This window comes from Python bivittatus, unplaced genomic scaffold, assembly GCF_059951505.1.
Source record: "Python bivittatus isolate LINGU-HERP-01145 unplaced genomic scaffold, Pbiv_v1 ctg000120_np1212, whole genome shotgun sequence".
NCBI classification, from domain to species: Eukaryota; Metazoa; Chordata; class Lepidosauria; order Squamata; family Pythonidae; genus Python; species Python bivittatus.
Genome location: NW_028277037.1, coordinates 7,407,492 through 7,429,181, shown reverse-complemented (window position 1 = coordinate 7,429,181; position 21,690 = coordinate 7,407,492). Strand labels below are relative to the sequence as shown.

Here is a 21,690-nt window from a genome sequence, read left to right as displayed (position 1 = left end):
CCTTTGGACTCCTTCATGTACAAGTCTCATCTAGCATTGTTTAATTAGACTGGCTGGGATGATCACCATCTATGGGCTATGCAGGAAGTAACCTGATGACAAAGAACCTGAAGAGGGTTGCAGACTCCATTGTTTCTGAGTGTGAAACTGGATGAGGTGTTGCCGCAGGCTCGCTGTGGGTTCACAGGATTTAATGCAGGACACAGCACACAGCACATCACGTGTAATTCACCCTCCCCCCCCACACCTTTTTTTATTATTAAGACAGCAAGCAGTGCAAAGGAAAATAGCTTCTACTTTTTGCTTTTGGTCAACATACCTTATCTCTGATAAGAAGCAGGAAAACAATTGTAAAGCCATAAGGCAATAAACTGGAGCTTGAATTAGAAGCAGCTGGCCAAACATTATAAAAGTAAAGTATACTACTGGTAATGTAAACAAGCCTATTCAAGTTTTACCTCCCCACTAGTGCAATAAAGCTTCCCGCTTCTGATAAAGTCTACCTTGTATGCGTGCAGTTTTGTGTATTGGTGAAACATAAATAGGGCTATCTAAGATCCTTCCTACTTTATCTTAGAAATAAGAAAGGAGTTATAGTTATACCAGCTTCTGTGTTTTGGACTGGCATTGGTCAGTCTCTGGCTAGTAGAACTTGATCTCTCCCATCTCTCTTCGGTCTCCTTCCCAGATTCGAAGCAAGCTGAAGTTGCCAATAATTGCACAGTTCTGGTTGTTGCCATGCAAAAATGCAGCTGCGGAGAAAGACATGTTTTTGGAGCCCTCCACCCAGAAGGAACTTAAGGAGAGATGTGTCAGTGATGTAGGTGATTATATATGATGTGGAAAGGGAGGTGGGGAAGTTGTAAACCTTTTTCACAGTAGTAGGGGCTACTTCCTCGCAAATGAGGCTGAACGGTGGGATATTAAGTTGAAATAAAAAGTAGTTCAAACACATAGTTAAACCATAAAAGTACTGCTATAGGATATTTATCTCTATTATCTCTCTCTCTCAATCATCTATCTGTCTATCATCTATCTATATCTATCATCTATCTATATCTATCTATCTATTATCTATCATCATCATCATCATCATCATCATCATCATCATCATCATCATCATCATCATCATCATCATCTATCACTGATGGCCACCAAGTTGGATTTCTTTGGATTAGACAAAGGCACCAAAGAAGAGATGAAATTCCATCTCCTTCTACATTAGCTACTTGAGAGATGTGATGGACCAACTCAGGGTATTATTTGCATGGTATGGTTGCCATCCTGACTAGTTTGAGTCCCTCTCTGCAAACTCCCCTGATGTAAACAGAATAAAATAAAATAAAATTCACGGAAGAGAAAATGAACAGTGCCCACTCAGCGTGGCCAGTATATCTTGCTTCCCCAGATAAAAGGCTTCTCATTCCTGTTTCCAGGAGAGCACTCTGGTATTCTAGTTATGGGAATTGAACATTGAAGTGAAATTTGATTGAGCTCCAGAGCTTTTAGCTTCTTAGACCTTTAGTTTCTTCCTCCCTCCCATAATGAATTGCACAGTATAAACAGTTGGGAAAAAAAAAGATTCTTGGATATATATTTTATTTGAGTGGTTTAGAATATCATACAGTAAACAAGATTTCTGTAAAAGTTAATTTATCCATAGTGGTGTGTTTCATAAAAATAGTTGCTCACTTACAGCTTTTCTGTGACTATTAATACATGGAATTATATTTATAGCAATAGAGCTGTACAAGGTAAATTCACAGCTAACACTACACAGAAATATTATTTGGAATGGGGTTTAAATGATGTCTTCACAGGTTATCAATTACAGCCGCATAAAGCAGTGATCTGCACAAAGGAGGGCTGGACAGTGTGCAAACTGGAGTTTATGCAAACAGAATCTCAGTTTTTTCCCCTTTGCTGTTTGTTCCTGTTCATTATATGAAGGAAGTGAGATAGCAGGACATGGCCTTCCCTACTAATTAGAGAAGTCCTGTCCACATTTCATATTTAATAAATTAACAGCAAATTATGCCAAATGTCTAGGCTGGGAATAAAGATATATCTCTATTTTTTTAATTAATATATATAGACAGATAGATATTCTATTTTGTAAACAGCTACATATCTTTGTGCTTTCTTAAAAAAACTATAATGGGACTAGATCTTAAATATGCATTTTCTTTTCAAAGGTGCAAAATCCTTTCTTCTTTTCATTCTAATTTAGTAGAAAGATAGCTCCGTAGCTCCTAAAGAAAACAAATGAAACACGGGTAACTCTGATTGTTGGTTGAATGGGACTAACAAGATGGTGATCTGCTGTTTGGCTAATATTCCATCACTTTTTCATACCCCTCTCCAAATCAAAACTTCCACTGATCTTAAAAGTAACTGGATTCTGCTCACCAAACAGTGTTACTTCTGAGCAATATGAGGGTTTGCCAGAGAAATGTTTTCAAGTTAAATAATAATTTTCCTAAAAAACAAAACAAAACATTATTACTGAGTGCTGCTACTCTTGTTCCTATTGCTGTTGCTTAAAAAAAAATAGCAAACCTCTCAGAAATAAGAGTTGATTCATGGAGCTCATTGAAGAAGCCACACTTCATCGGTGTGCAAATGAAATGTTATCATGGCACTGAAGACGTGAAATTTAAAAGCAAGAGAGACATAGAATATGGAAGGAAGAAACACGTAGTTGCCTGGTGGGTTTATATAATAAAATAGGACTGTTCTGGACAACTATTTTAGACTTTCTAGAGTGCAATGAAGAATAAAATTCAAAGATGGTCATTTTAAAAACAAGCTGAATTAGTATTTAGACGATTATGAGTTCCTGCAGGAGACCAAGGCTGTTCTGATAGGAAACTTCAGCTTTTAATCTTTCAAGAATCACTGTCTCATTATAGTGATCCAGCAATTGTATGTTACAATTACCCACGTGAAACCTATGTGATATTTGGGAATCCCAATCTATAGGTGTGCCTGTATGCATGCGTGTGTGGGGAGAAATCCATAAGATGCTTTTGAGGCTAGATTTCTGAATACAGTTCCACCCTCTTTTCTCAATGTACAGAAAGATGGATTGTTCACAGAATGGAAGTAGAAATGATTCTGCTTCAGCTAATCCACTAGGGTTCCTCACCCTGCATAATGAATTATGCTACTAATATTGGGCAGTTTTTTTTCCAAAGTGTTAACAGTAGAGACATACCATGGATTTACAATTTCAAATGGTTCAAACCCCTGTCTAGATATGTTGAGAACTATTTATTTACAACATTTAATTCAGATAAAATATTCTATTTCCACTTTTAACTTTCTCCGTGCAGTTTTATTTAAGGCGATGTTCCAGTTTATGATTGCTCTAACTTCTTCCAGTTTCTTGATATAAAGTCTGAATGAAAATCCCAAGTCCTTCATGCAGTGGAAAACATCAAACTAAAGCTACACTGCACTGTCTTTGTGGGTCAACTGTCCTTCATATTATTTTGGTTTCTTCCATAGCTGCCAAAGTCTCTGAAATGAAACTGGGTACATTAAGGTCACATTTAGATACAAGAGTGACTATATCTTCCATTAACTTATTAAGACATTATGCATGTTGTCATAGAATTACACATTACTGTTTTCATTTCTCTGTATTTTGAGCATGTATGTATATGAGTTAAAATAAATTAAAACAATGTGAGACAGAAATAAGAAGGATGTTCTGCATCACTGTGAAACAATGAGAAGGCAACGGTAACAGTTGACTTATCTGCTCATTGCAGAAGTGCTAGATTTTAGAACACCAGGTAGCTTATCAGAACCAGGAATCTTCCATGGTCCTGGTGAGACAGTTGCCTTCCGAGCTGTAGGGTTGGTATTGTGTGTTGAAATGGAATGGACATGTCCCTTCCGTGAGAATTCACTGGGCTTCCTGTCGGATTCTTTCTGGTTATGATCCATGTCACTTCCGTGAGAGCTGCAGCTATTGCTACTGTACGTCTTGGTAGCACCAGTGGAATCCAGCTTGACGTGTTCGGAAGCTGCAGCCGATTTCTTCTCTGCAGCAACCGGGACATAATGATCCTTTGTTCCAAGGGATCCCCCTCTTTTGCTTCCCAGCCACTTGGATCTCCCAACCCATTCATCATTGGTTCCAGCACATCCATGTTCTCTGACGCCAGCCTCAGCCATCGTGTTCAGTCCCGCTGCCTTAATTTCCGGCAGTGACCTGCCACTTTCACTGGTCTTACTCTTGCCTTCTGAGCTTGCTTTCCTCAAAACCGCTTCAGGCTTTGACCTGTCTACCTTCTTAGGACTTGCAGATCTCTCTGTCTGTTCACCTAACCTTTTCTTTTTATGGCCATTTACTGAAAGCTCCTTTGGTTTTTTTACATGATGTTCCCTCTTGATATCCCAAGCTGATTCTGGGTTTATCTGGCGGGAAGGGTCAGAAGATTGGGCTAGATGTGATGAAGATAATGGCGAGACAATGTCATCAGGGGAAATGGTTACTTCCGACAGACCTGGGGAGGTGGCAGCGGGAGAACTCCAGGAGTTTGGTTCGTCTGTTTTAATGAAGAGAAACAAGGTTATTTCCATAGCCTTGCGTAGAAAATATATTACAATGCCTAGCAGTTTAACAGAAAGTAGCCTCTATAATTTTCAATAATTTTGGTGAAAAGGAGAGAGGGGCCAAGAAAATAAGAGAGGTAATTTCAGTCAAAATTTTAACTCAGGAGCATTTGCTAACTTTTCTATGTTTTATGCTCTTCTAAAGTTGCATGTTGAGAGCTGTATCTCTCATAATTGGGGTGCTTTTTTATCTTAAAAAAGCTAGCCATGATGGGCTGTCTGAATAGAGACTCTAAAGCAGAAGAAGAGAGATAAGTGCTTGGCTTTTTTGAACTCTCAAGTCAATCATATCTGCTCTCTGGCTATATTTTGGAAGCGGGACTTAAGAAGGGGATTGGCCCACAGGAAAAGATTATTCAATCCTTCCTTCCCCTGTGCCACACTTGTAATCCCCCTGTTTTATCAAAAATTGGGCCTTCGACTCAATTCTTAAGAATGAACATTGGCTCTTACCACGTAACTTCGATAATCACAGTGGTTGTAAAAAGATGGTAGATTAACCATGATGCACTACACTATGCAGCAGAATTGAGTCCATCATCTATATTGTAACCCTTGGGAAATGCAGCATTCATCGCTGAATATGACTGCACCTTACTGACCATCATAGTTGCTACTGACGTGTACGTTCAGAGCTGGATTTTTAAATTATATTGCAGATTCAATTAATTGGCCTTTCAATGGTGATTTCATGTCTCCCTTAAGTCTTATGCATTTCATTCAAGTTAATAACTTCTTTGCATGGAAAAAGTTTGCAAACAGAAGGACATGGCAAGACATGATGAAGTGGATCTGTTCATTTCATTGAGTATATCCATGCAACCCAAAGAAATAATGACGTTTTCATTGGGTGCCTGGACAAAGAAAAAAATGCATTTAAAACCATCCCACCCATAAAGTAGGATGGGCTTTTAAACATCTTTTTGGCTTGTAACACTTGGCTTCTTTTTAACAACCTTCTATCCCAGAGCACAATTTTCCACTTTCTTCCAGCTTTATGACTAATATACACACATAATGGATATTAATCCCACATACGTTGATATTATCCATGCCATTTCCTGGATCAAAGCGCTTTCCACAAAGAGGATGAGTAATAACTGAAGATCGTGGTAAGTCAGAGATACCAAAAATTCAGTGGATTACATTAACTGAACTTACTTGAAACTGAAATTAATGGGACTTAACTATATTTCAATGGGTTGTCATTTTAATTCAAGATCCTACCGATAGAGCATATACATTGTCTTCTGTAATACATGTTCCCACCTTGAAAACATTAATAATAACAACAACAACAGAAAATCAGGTTTTTATTATTATTTTTTCTTTACCTCTGGTCTGGATGGAATGTGTTCTTAGCCTCTCTTCATGCACTTTTCATAATATCAGTCCCCTACTTGCATCTACACGCACACACACACACTTCCCTCTCTTCTGCCAGTGGTGACAGTGAAGGCGGTAAGGATTATGGAGAACGTTATTTTCATCAAATCTTTTGGTTTACCATCTTTATATATCCCTGATCCACAAGACAATTGTGCTGAACAAAATCAAACCTACTTCTGCTTAAGCATGCCCAGTGCTAAAAGCTCAAACACACCGTGTCCGCAGGGTATGGTTAACAAAAGAGTCAAGATGGTGGCCATAATGGTGTGATTGAAGGTCCACCCTTTTTTTAATGCGCGTCACACATTAAAAACAACAGGTGGAGCTTTGATTGCATCATTATGGCTGCCCAGCTGACTTTTTAACTACACCCTCTGGATGCCCCTGCAACCAACACCCTCCATTAATTACCATCTGCAGCTTGAAATGTCTTTGTTGGCCCACTTCACATAAGCTGATCTGGGAGCTGATTTTTGTGAATGTCTATGTGCCCCTGTCTGGGATGAATTAGGAGTTCATACTCAAAAGATGTTACTGTATTTGTAGGGAGAGATGCAGTATCTGTGTTATCTTGACCCAAGGGTTGACCCTTTTGCTCTGCTATTCTAGGGAAAACCAGGAAACTTTAGAATAAAGTATCTGTGTGAATATAGGCACGTGGACTTGGGCTGGTGGAAGCAAACTTCCCAACTGCGAATCCAATAAACTATTGATTGACTGTGGGTGGGGAGGGCAGGATAGGTACCTTCCTCTGCACGGCTCCCCCCAGTCTACCCAGTTTAGCAGTGGCCCTTGACCTTTTGCTTAGTATTTCAGTGGACAAGAATGAGGTCAGGAAGTTCACCACCACCAGCCTAGTTGCATATTCCTAAACCTCGACCCAGCCTACTCTCCACTGGAAAACACATCAAAATGGACTGAATGCAATATCTTTGAAGGCAGGTTAACCAAGAGCAAAAGCAGAGTTAGATTAAACCCCATAGGGAGGACAACTGCGATACATCCAGGCTCACTGCCCATCATTATGCAATCCAAACCATGTAACCATCTGCTCAAAACGCCTCTGACTGGCTGGGTTCATTTAGTGAAGGAGGCTAAAGGCTAGATCAGAACCACTCGGGCTGGCAACCATTTTTGGAGGGCAGAAATGTATAACATTGTCCTCTATAAACCCCCACTGTGCATCAGAACCACCCCTGGAAATGTTTTTCCACTCTACTTCCAAAGTACACAACACTTTTCCATGTTGCTGTGAGAACGCCTGTCTTTTTGGCTAGTGTGCTCCTGATTGTTGCAGGCCAACCCTTGCAGTTGATTGTCTGCTGAGTATAATGCCAGGCATGTCCAAGATGCTGCCAAGCTGCCAAGCATTTTTTGCCTCGAGGATTAACTCACAGTGTGTTTGAATGACAAACCACTACTGTTATATCTATAACTAACGATAACTATTAGTATTACTTCTTCTTCCCCTTCTTCCCATTTTATCATTTCAGCATTTTTTTAAGAAGAGAAGAGAAAACAAAGCAAAAATCCCCACAACCCCACAGAGGATTCCTCCGGGAAACATGAAAACCAGCGGCAGTCTCCATGACCATTGTTTGATTTAATGTAACGTGGGGGGGGGGGGCTAACATTACAGATTGAAATTAATTTACATATTTTGAAAGAGTGAAATGAATGCAAGCAAATGAAAAGAATGCAAGTAAAAATTGTATAGAGCGTTTTAAAGAAGCAAAAGAGAAGGTTATGATCAAATCATGACCCCTGCTGGACTTGAAATTAAACCGGTTTGGTTAACACAGTACACTAGCCAAACTATAAACGTTAAGCAATTCATTAGGCTGATAGTTAAAGCCAAAGATATATAAATAGATAAGAAAACCCACATTTTGGATGTGGCAAATAATGAAATTAAGAAAAGGGTTCTGTGAGGTACATATTCTCACCCAAAGGAAGAGCAAGGATGGGCAGGAACTGAGGCAAAGTCATTGTCTAAAGCAGTGTTGTCCAAACTTGGCCACTTTAAGATGAGTGGACTTCAACTCCCAGAATTCCCCAGCCAGCCATGCTGGCTGGGGAATTCTGGGAGTTGAAGTCCACTCATCTTAAAGTGGCCAAGTTTGGACAACACTGGTCTAAAGGAATTCTGTGGTAGCCCTCTGTCCAGACCGAATCTTTTTCAAGTTGCTTCCAAACTGTCTTAATTTGGATGTGTGTTCAACGGGCAGACATTTATAAACAAATAAATACATGTTCTTCTTAAACTGCCATAGATTTCAGCCCCACCCCTGAGCAAAGGGCAGAAGTAGCTTAAATGACAAGCCCAAAAATGGCCTCACTTAAATGTGGCTGAAGATGTGGAGAACCCTGGTCATGCGCCACAAAAAAGCATAAAAGCAGCATGAAGAAGTTAAAATCAGGGTGTTGAGGAATTGCATAGTGTTCGCCTGGAAGGTGTGCAAAAGTACAGATGCAATGCAGGTCTCCTTAGAAACTTCTGTCTTCATAAAAGCAGGTTACAAAGAGTTCAGTTCTGCTATCCCTTCAAACTATTTATTGAGGAAAGTGGAAAGAGTTAACTCACACAATGTATTCATCTAATCAGTACTCACTGAGTCAAAGCTGTACTAAATTATCTACATCTAAATAGTTATCTGGCACGTTCAGGCCTAATTTCACAAATTATACAATCCTTGCCTTCTCAAATTACCTCTAACAACACAACAGAACTTGCTCTGGAGTGATCAAAATGTTGATGGTGAGAAGAAGTGAGAGAGGAGTAACAAGGGATATGTCGAACAAAGCGAAGAGTTTTCTGCAGTTGAGAATATTCTGACCCATAGCATAAACAATTGTTCATCTAGTTATTAAATTACATGCATTTTTGGTTGTTTCTGGATTACGTTGATTCCATGTCTTAGATATGGCTCCACTATATTGTATAAAGCCTTTCTTCCTGCCCATAATTTATTAATTACTCTATATCCTTTTTCATTGTACTAGAGCTACCTTTCCCAAAGTAGAACCCTTCAGAAAGGCTGAAAGTATAACTCTTAGCAGCATGGGAAATCTGACAGTTGTCGTTCCGGGACATCAATTGGCAAAAACATAGCAGATAAAGTGAATATATGAAAGCCATATCCTTACAACTTCTCTGGCGCAGGTCTCAACTTTCAAATTGTCCTATCTATCAGGCTTGAACAACAAGTAAGCTTTCTGGACAAATTCTTATATAAGATACACTGGATACTTTTAGTTTTATGAGACTGAATGCAAGTGAATAGGTGCAAGGAAGGCCCTCTGTATAGACAAAAGAAGAAGAAAAAAGCTGCTTCTGGTGATGTATCCCATTTTTATTTCTGATATCCTTCAATGGCTATAAGTGTGAAAACCAGTGGCTACAAATCTAAATGGTTAAAGGGCTGCATAAGGTAACCTGGAGGTATACGGGTATGTTCTGGACATCAGGTTCTTCTAATTTCAATGGTCTCCTAATGCACCTTCCTAGCAAGTCTCCTCTTTCTCTGGATGAAAATGCCCAGCCAAATATCACTATACATTTTATTGTTTCTGTGGCTGTCATGATTAACCATGCTAGGTTTCAGAAATCACAGGGGTATATCACAGAATATTAACATCATGTGATTTTCTGCTCAAACCATTCATTTGGATTTGCTGAACCATCAATAAGATAACTTTTTATAACGTATTTTAATATGAAAAATACCCAATTTTATGCTTTATAGCCATTAAATTAATGTTTTTGGTCTTTTCAGCTTACAGGTAAATTCTGAAGATATTTGTTAGCATTTCTGAAGCATATACTTTTGCTAATACACACAGATTTATTTTTTTCTCCTCTCTAAGCCACAACATCTCAAAGTTAAATTTTTCAAAATTTTACAAAAAATAAATTTTATAACATTCCTGGCTAAAACCACAGAATCTTCCATTTGCTTCCCTATGTTGGATTTTGGATGGATTCTCAGCTATTTTTCATTATATTTGTGTTCTTATTCTCTGTCTAAGAGGTTAAGAGTGCTATGGTTGTTAAGAAAAAAAAAAAATACTTAGTCTGAAAGGTACTGACTTGCTGATACTTTTTATAACAAACCGATAAGTGGGATTTGAATTTAGATTGCTAAGTACATCATAGCTGCGTGACCTCAATACATTTACAAAGGAGAAAAAAATCTGTCACTTTCGGTCATTTATACTGCTCAATCTTTGGAGCTAAATCTATCCAACTTCAAAAAATCAGTTTGGAAGAGATGTTCTAGATATTATAGAAACAACACACACAACTAAACACACACATACACACACACACACACAAACATTTACAGAACCATGGAGGAAGAACCTTTGGCTCTTCATTCCCCTCTTACAATCATGAATCCCTAGATCTTTTCATTTATCTGGGAGTGGTGGCAATTCATTCATTCATTCATTCATTCATTCATTCATTCATTCATTCATTCATTCTTTCATTCATCAATCATATATTAATTTTTATAATAGATAAACGAGAAAAATTATTCCTATCACAGAAGGAAGCCTAAATCAAGACACAGTGGGAGAGTTCTGATCATGTGATTAGCCATCATTTGATTCCAGCTTTACATCAAACTCTAAACACTTCCCTAAATGTCAGAGTTCTTCTTCTACAGAAATCTTTCTGAACAGTCTAAAAACTGTCTAGATAGGAATCCAAATATGCTACATTACAATTTTGTTTGTGAAGTGAGGAACTGCCAGGAGGCAAATGTTATTCTTCGAAGTAGATGCAGCCAATAAAGACCACAATGGTTTGTTTCTTATATGGCAAGAGTAGTATAAAAATCACAAAACATTGTTTTAGTCTTTGACCCTCTTAATTCAGGCCTCCTGCAGCTTTTGCTTAATCGGATTCTTCTCAGTGTGAGACTCTTTAGCAACTTTCACACTGCCCTTTTAAAACAGGAAGAGAATTATAATTAAACTACCTTCAGCTTGACTTGTTAACAGCTAGAAACTTTGTTTATTCAATTAAAAGCAACTAGCAAAAATCAGTCAGCCCCTAAATCATTCCATCTTTATTCATGATATCACAGAGCCCAACTTCTGTTTTTGTCCATCTTTATGTCTATCAGCCCAGACTCCCTATTCCTGGGGCTCTATATTCTGTAATTCTCTCTGGCTGAACTCAAGTTAGATAGGTATTAAAATAATAAGGACCTCGGGGAACTGGAGCTCTTTTATCTCTTCCTACAGGATGCTGAGCTCAGATTCTTTCAAATCGCCTATGAACTCATCACAAATGGAGATTTTGCTTACCCAAATTGGAATGTAAATTTGGTATGAAGGGCTACTGTTTTTCCAGTCCAAATTGCTCCTTCTGATAATTCTTTGCCGCTCTGAATAATAACCTGTTCTCAACCACCCAGTCACTTTTTCATTGGCTACTTTTGATGGGAGTCATGGAACTGTTATTCCCCTCTCTTCTCCAGGCCTTTTCCCACTTAGGGCTTCAAAGCAAAGAGTGGAAGAAAATGGAAGAAGAAACATAGACAGGAAGAATGAAAAGTGGCTTCCTGCTTATTGATATAGCTGCGTAATTTGGGATGATGTGTAGTTCAAACCTCATGACACTTCTAATGATGTCAGTAAGGGACACGAGATCAATAGGCTCCAAACAGAACTCAGATTAATTAACCTATTTTTCATTTGAGGGTGGGCAATATCTTGGTTCTTCAAGCTTAATTTACCTGCTGATTGCTAATTGTTTGGCCATATGGCATCACACTTGCATCACTTCACTTGGAGATACCACTCTACAGGGCTTACAGAATCCATGCTCATGAAAGCTCTCTTTAAATTAGAAATGTTTTAATGGAGGAAAGAGAGAAGCTTAAAAAAGAACAAAGAGAAATGTTCTAGAAACAACAGAATCCAAAAGTGCGTCTCCAAAACACATCCTAATGAAAGGGGTAAAACAGGAAGTTGAGACCAAAAAATGTACAAGTTCAAGGAGAACATAGTCCTGATGGAATTCTAAGAAGTGCCATGTCCTCTTTTCTCATTCATTTTTACCAGATATTTTAGAGGGCAAAATCTTGATATAGAATAGGATGAGAGGTAACAGAAAATCATTGTGGAATTAGTTAGTATGGATCTCCTCATTCTCATGCAGACCCTATTAATGGATTTCTACTCTCACACTGCTTACGTTCATCCACATTATTTCCCGATTCATAATTTATAGCCAAATAGAAAAAAAAATCATGAATGTTAAACACTCTTTTTATTTCTATGACCATTTATCCTTCAACAGTAGAACTGACAACTGTTATGTCTCATAGCAAAATCAATGTGAACTTTGGCTTTTCTTTAATTGCAATTCACAAAGGAAGTGGCTATCTTTGAAGATTAAATACTTAACCCCTAAAGCTACTACAGCACCTGAAAGGCAATGCAATGTAAGAATAAATAATATTGTATGAATTATGATTACAAGCCACTCAATCCTGTTCTATTTATTTTATTAATTTATCAAATTTATATAGCCGCCCATCTCATGCATGTTACTCTGGATGGTGTACATCGTATCATCCCATAAGAAACAAACCATGGTAGATTCCAAATCATGTGTTCATTCATGTGTTACACATGAACCCATGCTGCTCTTCAGATGTGGAGCAGGCAAAATAGGGTTCTAAATTATACCTGAAACATTCCTCATTCATACTTTTTTTCTGCCATGGGTGGGCTACACCATCAGTTCTTGACTTGGATAGATACAAATGGTTTGGTAATGCTTTTACCACTGTGCTAGAAATTACAAAATGACAAGTGATCAAGCTACATGTACATTTATCAGTGGTTATGTTTATATTCTCTATAATTCCTTATGGAGCTCCGATGGATGTCCATTGAGTTCTAAAGAAGCCTCCCATCAGATCTAGATCTGTTTATTTTCAAGAAAGTTGTTGGATGATATGTCTTTGTGCCATGGAAACAACCTATAGAATTATATTTACCAACCCAACTCTACTATCTTTCAACTGCCATGGAACTCAAGACTCAATTCCACTTTTGATTTCTTTTATACATAGATACAAGTTGTATATATTCTTTATGGGGTGGGTATATCCCAAGGGAAGGAGCCTGAATTTGCTGCCATCAACATATCAAATATCTGTGCCAAAATATTATTTCTATTCTACTTCACAGTAGATCACTCATGGGGAGCTCTGTCACTCCAACTGTTCATATTAAAGTATGATACGTTCAAAGCAATTAAAAAGGCAACTTTCACAATGATAATTGCTCTTCCTATTCAAATGAGTTCTGCCTAAGGATGAAAAAAAATTCTCCCAGACTACGTCTTATGCAGAGCCAAAGAAAGGCTGTAAAAACTATAGCAAAATTGGTATGTAATTAGGAAATATAATGAATTTAAAATAACTTTACTAATATCATTTAGCTATACTCCATCATTTGAGGTGTTTATAAATAACTTAAGACATGGGCAATTAATAAATTAAGCAATTAATCTTATCATTTATATGAAATATTTAGGACATAGGAAGTGTATACTATATTAGCTACAATCCTACAGGCAGAGGTGTTTTGTGAGGGAGGATCAAAAAAATAAAAATGCTGACCATGATCACGTGATCAAAGACCTTTTCTTGTTTACATGCATTGTGCATGTTGTATACAGGGAAAGGGGTTGGGTTTTGATTGTATGATCACGACTGCCATCTTGACTTTTTTGACACACACAGCTGTACACTCATGGACATCCCAGCCTATCAGCTTAAGAACAGCAAGCAGCTCATTTTATTAATGATACCCAGCCAGTAAGAACCTAGCTTTTTAAAAACTTCATAAAACATTGCTAAAATATTCAGTCAAAAACCCAGAAAAGACGGATTTAGACAATATTATTTTTCTAGAAGCCAAATTCTGAGCAAATCTTTTGGCAAAGCACACGGTCTCCTTTTTCTTTCTTTTATGAGAGCAGGCAAACCTATTGGGAAGTTTCCCACCAACTAGAGTTTCTTGCTTCATCCTATTAGGTGCTCTGGTATTAGCCAGGACATTTGAAGTTGGTTTAATATCCTAATGTATTTTAAACTAATTAATGGCAGTTTCTCAATTCAGAAAAAGTGGGAAATTATAACTGACAGAAAGACTTCCTTGTATTTGTATTTTAGGTTACCAGTCTATAACCTCCAGCTCAGAATTCCAGGGACCAAGGACAAAACAGGATTCTCTGAAGCTGGAAAGAGAGTTCCAACCTCAGAGGTGAAATTTGAAACTGGACTCGCCTCCTGGTACTTAAGACAACACTCCCAGCCTTTCTTTCTCTGATATCAGGGTTCTGATATTAGAAGGAAGTAGGGGAAGGGAAAGAACCCAGCTTTGGGACACCAGGAGCAAGTTTGCACCTAAGGAATCCTCTCCAACCTATTTTCAAATGGTTGGAAGTCTCTTCTTCCCCTTGTTTGCAAAGGAATGGCAACCGAGAAAAGTTGGCTGGGAAAGGAAGGGTGAAGGTCTCTGGGCCATTACTTCTGTCCTACTGATCTGTCACCAGCAAGGAACCAGAATCCTTCAACCCTTCAAAGTCAGACTAATCTGAGAAGAGCAGTAGGATTGTCCTTTAAAAGAAGTTTAGCTCAAACACACTTTTTGTCCAAAATACCTCCCCCACCAAAACTAAAAAAAATACAACTTGATCGGCTGTGATATCTGGGCTGCAGAATTCTTAAGAACTACTAATTGGCCAGAAAAGATGAAAAACTCACCTCACTAAGCCTTTGCTGACCTCTAGCGATCACCTGGAGTTATGATAACTCTAATTGTTCTAACCATGCCATTTCTCCTGGAGTAATTCTCTTTTTTTAACCACCACTCTTTTTTTAATCCTATAATTTCCTGTCAATAATTTTAACAATGTCAGTTTGAATAACCATTGTTCTTCCTCAACTTAATTCTTCTGCTCAGACAGTTCTTCTCTTTCCTGTTGGCCTCGACACTGAAAATTTTTCATTTTCAGTGTTTAATTTTCCATGTATGCCTTTGATTTAAGCTTCCTATTCATGCAGTCTTGGGTACGCTGTATTGTGTTAAGTTATTCACCTGATATGTTTGGCTTTACAGACCAACCCCTGCTCCCTTACCAAATAGGTTACTCACCCAGAAGTTTCCAAAGATTTGCCAAACCAGATCCTGTGTCTGCATGTCCTGTGTGATCTACCAAGTTAAATCTAGCCCATCAATCTGTCAAGAGTTTCCTGCCCTCAGTTTTGTAGCCCTTGGCAACAAAAGACAATAGTTTTCTCAGATTCCTGATGGGATGCTAAACACATCTGGTGCGACATACTTGGTGCATCATGCTGTGCAGACGTGATCTAACAGCTTATCAGTCAACAATTACTTTTACAAAGTTCTCTTCTAGAGGAGGGTTCCCAAAAGTACACATTGTCCCCTCTTTAATTAATACAATGAGAAGAGAAAGTAAAATCTTTTTACTCCAGTGAGATTTTTGTCAAAAGATGTTCAGCACCTTATCATCCTGTTTTTACAAGAACATATTTAGATAATAGCAGCTTGAAGCTGCCCACTTCTTATGATTACCATCTTCTGATCTTGCTTTGCTTTGTTTATTTCACACTGTGAAGGACAGATATAAATAACATCTGATGCAAATATCACTAATATAGATTTTTGATTTTCTGCTAGCTATTAACTATAATAGAATTCTGATCTTCTGCTACTTACTAACTAGAATAGAATTCCTATTTTCTGCTAGCTACAAACTATTGACTGAATTTTAAAATTTCACCTTGAATTGTTAGTTGAGGCAGAAGAGAGCTAGAATTTCAGGGTAATATATTTTAATGGAGAACTACAGCACAAAGTTAGTAATTGCTGTTTTGATTCATCGAACTGGCATCTTCCTCTCGTACTTGGAGGCATGAGAATGTAGCCACTGAGAAAGAAACCCTAATGTAAACAAGCATGCTTTGTTCATTCAAGGTTATCACACAACGAAAAGACAATACTGATGCTTACTTTTCATAGCATCGAGTGGGGGTAGAGCAGAATTGATGGGGGGGGGGGACATTTCAATCTTACTGGGCAAAAGCTTAAAAGTACTAGGAGATCAGGTAGCTGAATTCAAAAGAATGCAAGTTTATGCCGTCTAAGAGAATAGGTTGTGACTGGTTTATCAGAAGCCCATGCTCGCTATCCATAAGTATTTGAAGGACCAATTCTCTCCCATTATTTCTACCCATCCTGTAAGATCCTGCAGGGTTGGCCTGCTTCAGGGCCCATCAGTCAAGCAGTGCCAACTGATGGGAGCCAGCGGTTGTGCCTTTTCTATCATGGCGCTTGCACTTTGGAAGAGCATCTTACCCAAAGCTGGACAGCCCTGCCTGACCCTGCTGTTCTTCAGGAGAGTCCTGAAGACCTGGATGCCTCAGGCTAACACAATTGTACATCACTGTGAAGATGTACATGCTGGGTAAATGGCTAAGAGCTATTTCCTTCCCCTGCTATGACTCTCTTGGACTCCTGATGTGGAAGGAAGGAAAATATTATTTTGCTCTTTCTCTGCCTTTTGTTCTGTGCTGTTGATTGCCACTGGATTTTTTTCTCTGTCTCTTCTTTCTTTTGGTGGGCATTGGTCATCCATGCTGCGTGGAATTCAGACCAAACTAGTCAGCTTACTTCCACCACCACCACCTTGCCTCCCAGTAGACTCTCTTTTATTAGTGATTTAAATATATTGTTTTTGTCTTTAACCCTTATAGGCTACCCAGCAGGTGGCTCAATAAATTTAAATGATAAACAAATGAATTTATATTTAAATTATAAACCAGCAGCGGTGCATCTCATCAGCAACCAGTTACCATATCTAAGTTGGCATCCTGCCCCCAAATGTAACCCACTCTGTTGATCCATGTCTTCCCTCCCCCCACAAGAGACAAACTGAGATCAGGTGTAATGGGAGACCACTTTGTTTTCTAGTTTGCCTTCTTCTCATAGTCCTCTGTACTCCAGAACGCTCCCTTTCTGGCTGTTTTCTATATTGTTCAACATTTTCCTTGGTTTTCCTCTGTGGGTGATGGCTGAATTGCCATGGATTTCCTCCTGACGCTTTAGGTGTCTAGTCAAGGTCCAACAGGGCCCATCAGTGATAGGGTAATAATCGTAGGGTAATCAGCCTCCTAACAGCTTTGAACTGAAACTCACAAGGATGTCTGCAGGGCATAATAAAAAAAAGTCTAGATGGGGGCCATGATAGTGAGGTCGAAGCTCCTCATCTTCCTCATGTGTGACACACACACAAAAAGGCAGAGCTTCGAACACTCTGCCAGGGCCACCATCCAGACTTTTACCACACCCTGCGGACATCCCTGGAAAACTCAGTAAATGGAAGGCAACTGTTTCCAAGCACATCAACCATAAATTTCTTTCAAAGAACCCTGAAACCTACAAAGGTGAGGTTTGATTTTCTACAGTTTCCCTTCCCTTGTACTCATTCATAGCTTCATACTGTTAACCTTTGTCTTAAACAAGGAGACAACGGCACTTGCTCACTTAACTACCATATCTCTGAATTTCTTGAGTACTTCCAATATTGTGTCCTTAATGATCAATTTACTTTTCTACCTGGAAGGATATCCAGAATTTTTGGCAGCTGACTTCACAACAGGCTTGTCTGAGAAACGGATCTTACAATAGTACATTTTTTTTTTTTGGACTCATAATTTAACTACAGCAGCATACACTGATTTGACAACACACAGACACAGCCATCCTGTAGCAGGCATGCAATAAAATTAAGTATACTATCAGTTCTGATTATGACTTTTAAACTTGTAATGCTTAGTCTTATATGGAACGAATAGATCCATTATTTATTTCTTTGCATTTTATTTTTGTTCAGATCAGCTTGTGTTAGACACTGAATTGCAAAATCAATCTGCACTAAAACTTTTCTTGATACTGTAAAGACAGGGCATCCATGGGGGGGGGGCTCAAAAAAGACAAACAATGCATATTAAAAAGGGGGCGGGGCTTCTGTTGTTCTCTTGTGGCCTCAATTTTGACTTTTTTGACCCCCATCCTCCATGGATGCTACTAACGGCAATGTCTGGCCTACTTCTGCAGTACACCAATCTGTTCTTCTGACACTATTCCCTACTGAATATATTTCTTTTACTGTTTGTTATTGATGTTGTTGTTAATAATTTAAGTTTACATGATGAGAATGACTGTTCTATCAAAATGTCAATTCTGTAAATGTAATTTACAGAAGGCATTTTGAAACCATGTGAATTCCTGATTGAAGTCAGGCCCTGCTGGTGCTCATAATACACGTCTCTAATTTTTTTGGTTTTGTTTTGTTTACAAGGTTGGGAAAAAAATGCCATATGTGCAAAAAAAGGATGTTATACATGTTATTTATTTACAACATTTGCAAACCTCTCCAGACTGAAATGGATCCTTTTTTTAAAAGAAAAAAAAGAAAGAAAACTTCAGACACTATCTCAAATACGGCAGTGTGTCTTTGACAAAACACAGGGCATAACATAGTAGAATATAAATTTGTCAAATATTTAACTATGTTTATGTATACATACTGATTTCTTTTTCATGGTAAGTCGCAACCGAATAATTTCTCATAATTCTAATTTTTATTCAGATTTAGCCTTGGGTTGCTTGAAGTAGGGCAGTACATAAATTTTTATATAAACTGTTTTTTAAAAAAATCTTTATCTTTTATAAAGGAGGTTAATTCCTTAACTTCTCTTCCCCTTTATTTCCCCATGTAGTACACTGAATTCAGATCACTCCTTTTAAAGACAGAGTAAACACAGAGTAAACATTCCGATAATTTTCCTTTGAGTTTACTACTGTCAATTTCAGATTAACATTGAATGAAATGCATAATTGCCCAAGGAGGCTCATACTGTGCCAATTAAAAAAAGAGCCATGAGAGGTATATAAAAGAACTCCAATGAACTAAATAATTATATATGTGGGGACAACATAGCTTCTAAAGAAAGGTATAGTCCATGTGACTGAGTCTGTTGCTTTAACCGAACTAGCTGTGCTAAAGCAATAAGTGAGCAGTTGAATTGGCAAGTTGTATAGATGAAAAAGGCAGTTTACATTCAATATTCCGGTACTAATAGATCATCAGAGTATAGAAGAAGCTCCAATTTGTAAAGTACTTAGCACAATGGTTAACCCAGCTCTAACATCAAATCAATTTGATAAAGTTTGAAAAAAGGATTGAGTAAAGTCAAACACCTTGAGTGAACATCTACAGGTGTCTCTGTGTAAAAGAGTCAAGATAGCAGCACCATGAGATCAAATGTGCATCTCATGAGACACAAATTGATCTTGTGGTTTCGGTTGCCATCTTGACTTTTTTGACCCCCCTGTTGCAGACATTTGTTGTTGGCCTACACAGAGACAGGTAGCCAGCAGTGAAAGTAAAACTGAAATAAGGAAAGGATGTTCACTTGGAGATTACACAGCAATGATTTTCTCTTTTAATAATTTCTATGCAAGGAATATCATACAGTGACAGTTATCTGTTAGGATAATTGTACTGAGTTACTGGAGATCATAAAGTATTATAAAGAATTGCATTGCTCATTAATTCTGACTCATTTATGATGTCATTTTCAACCATTAAAACATACCAGGTCTCAACCAGAAACTTGTTTATTCATAATCTGAATTGTTTTTTTCTGGATCCTAGATTAAGTAAGGCAGGTGCATTTCACATTAAAGTGAAATTATTTTAAATATATATATAAAAATTAGAAATTAGAAAAATATATTTTCTGTAATGCATTTGAGGTTATTCATCCTGGTTCCCGAAAGTGTTGTGCCTAAACTGTATTATGCATTTTAGTTTTTATGACAGATAAAAAATTGTTAAGAATAAGCCCTGAAATGGAGATATATATATATATATTTGGTAAATGAATATTGTCTACAATTCCTTGAAGGAGAATTGCATTTGTATATCATGGGAATAAGATGGGATTTAAGCATTTTATTCTATTTTTTACACTTAATCACTGACGCATTTGGATGTTATTTACATTTAATATATAGGTACAGACTAAATAAGGAAAAGTTGAAAAAGTTCTAAATAAAACATAACTTTTTAGGGAAATAAATTGCAATGAAATATCATTTTGTTAAGTTAGTTTCCACAATTTCTACTCCTTTGGGTTAGTGAACTGATTTTCAGATCATCCTTCTTTAAGAGGCGCATGACTAAACATGCCAATAATTTAGCAGGTAAAAAATCTTTTGTCTCTGTATTTTTCATCTGTAGGAGTTCTGCTAGGTGAAGCTGAACACCACGCAAGTCAGCTATTCATCTTGGGAAAAAATCATCCAGAAAAAAAAAAATCTTGATGGCAAAAAAATTAATATAAGCAGAAAAATGTTTGACCTCTTCATTAAAGGATAAAAATGAACTTGATGTACATCAGCATATTCTTCTGCCAAGGTTCATTTCAACTGAAATGAATGGAAGGCCAAGAAAAGTTTCAAACAGAGGGTCATGGATGTGGCTGCCCAAGAGGATATTGCGTCCCTTAAACATGTTAAGTCCTTGAAGTGGCTGGCTCAGCACAAATCAGCCTCCCAGCTAGAAAAGTATTTAACAGCCTACATGCCCCAACATCTTAGAAGAGCTTTTTCAAGAGTTTGTTTTGAATAACTAGACTCCATGATAAGATCTGGGAGGTTCCATGGAGTTCCATTTGAAGAAAGACTGTGTATCTGCACCAGCTATTGAAGACATTGCAAATGTCCTCTTTGGTTGCAAACTATATTCAACAGAAAGGACTGTTTACTTAGATTCCTACTTAAAATCCAAAAAAATACTGGGGTATCCAGGAGAAATTGTCTTAATTTTTGCAGGGGACGAACCTACTTATCATACTAGTAAGACTGTACTCTTTATATCAAAGGCAATTTTGAAGAGGACAGACTATTTAGATCAGACTAGGGTTAACTGCAAGGGTGATGATTTATTACGAATTTGTTCTACTGTTTTCTTTGTATTTACTTGTGTTGGTTTTATACTTTTGATATGGTCAGATGACTAAATCAACAACTGTTCTGTTCTACAAACTGAAATGAAGGAGCAGAACTCATACTTTGAACTACGATCAGGTATTACTTTTGGAGGCTACCCTGTTGTTCATGAAAGATACCTGCCTTTTCGATCATTTGAAAATGCAATCAGTTCAATATTAAGCGCTTGAAAAAGTGAAGCTGTCCTTAATGCCATCCCAAAATCAGTGTAATGAAATAGTATTTCCTTCAGCAGCAGCATTCTCTCTGTCATTACCTGATGTTATTAATAATAACTACTTTGAGGCTCCCTCTTTCTTAATAGCACCGACCGTAAAAGTTGACAGAATGGAAAATACTTTTTTTTCCTTTAGAAAATTGTATGTGAAACCATCTTAGAAAACAACGGCAAGTGGATATCTATCGATCCACATGGGAAAATGATCAAATTTTACTTTATCGTGGGACCCTTATCATTGCATCTGATAAGAAATACAGCACTGAGTATTATACGAGCCTAGATAGACAATGAATTTTAGAACAGAGGGACATGGAAGAAAATGA

At 37.7% G+C, this 21,690-nt stretch overlaps 1 protein-coding gene across 13 annotated transcripts in view; it reads right to left on the bottom strand.

Annotated features, from left to right (window-relative positions):
• Window positions 1-1,582: 1,582 nt before the first annotated feature.
• Window positions 1,583-21,690, bottom strand: part of MAGI2 (membrane associated guanylate kinase, WW and PDZ domain containing 2) — a 659,127-nt gene continuing 639,019 nt past the window's right edge. For all 13 annotated transcript variants that reach the window (XM_088134918.1, XM_088134917.1, XM_088134920.1 and 10 more), the window contains one exon: window positions 1,583-4,559. In XM_088134918.1, the coding sequence (XP_087991044.1) occupies window positions 3,760-4,559 (800 nt within the window). In that variant the 3' untranslated portion in view covers window positions 1,583-3,759. The remainder of the gene's footprint in view (window positions 4,560-21,690) is intronic.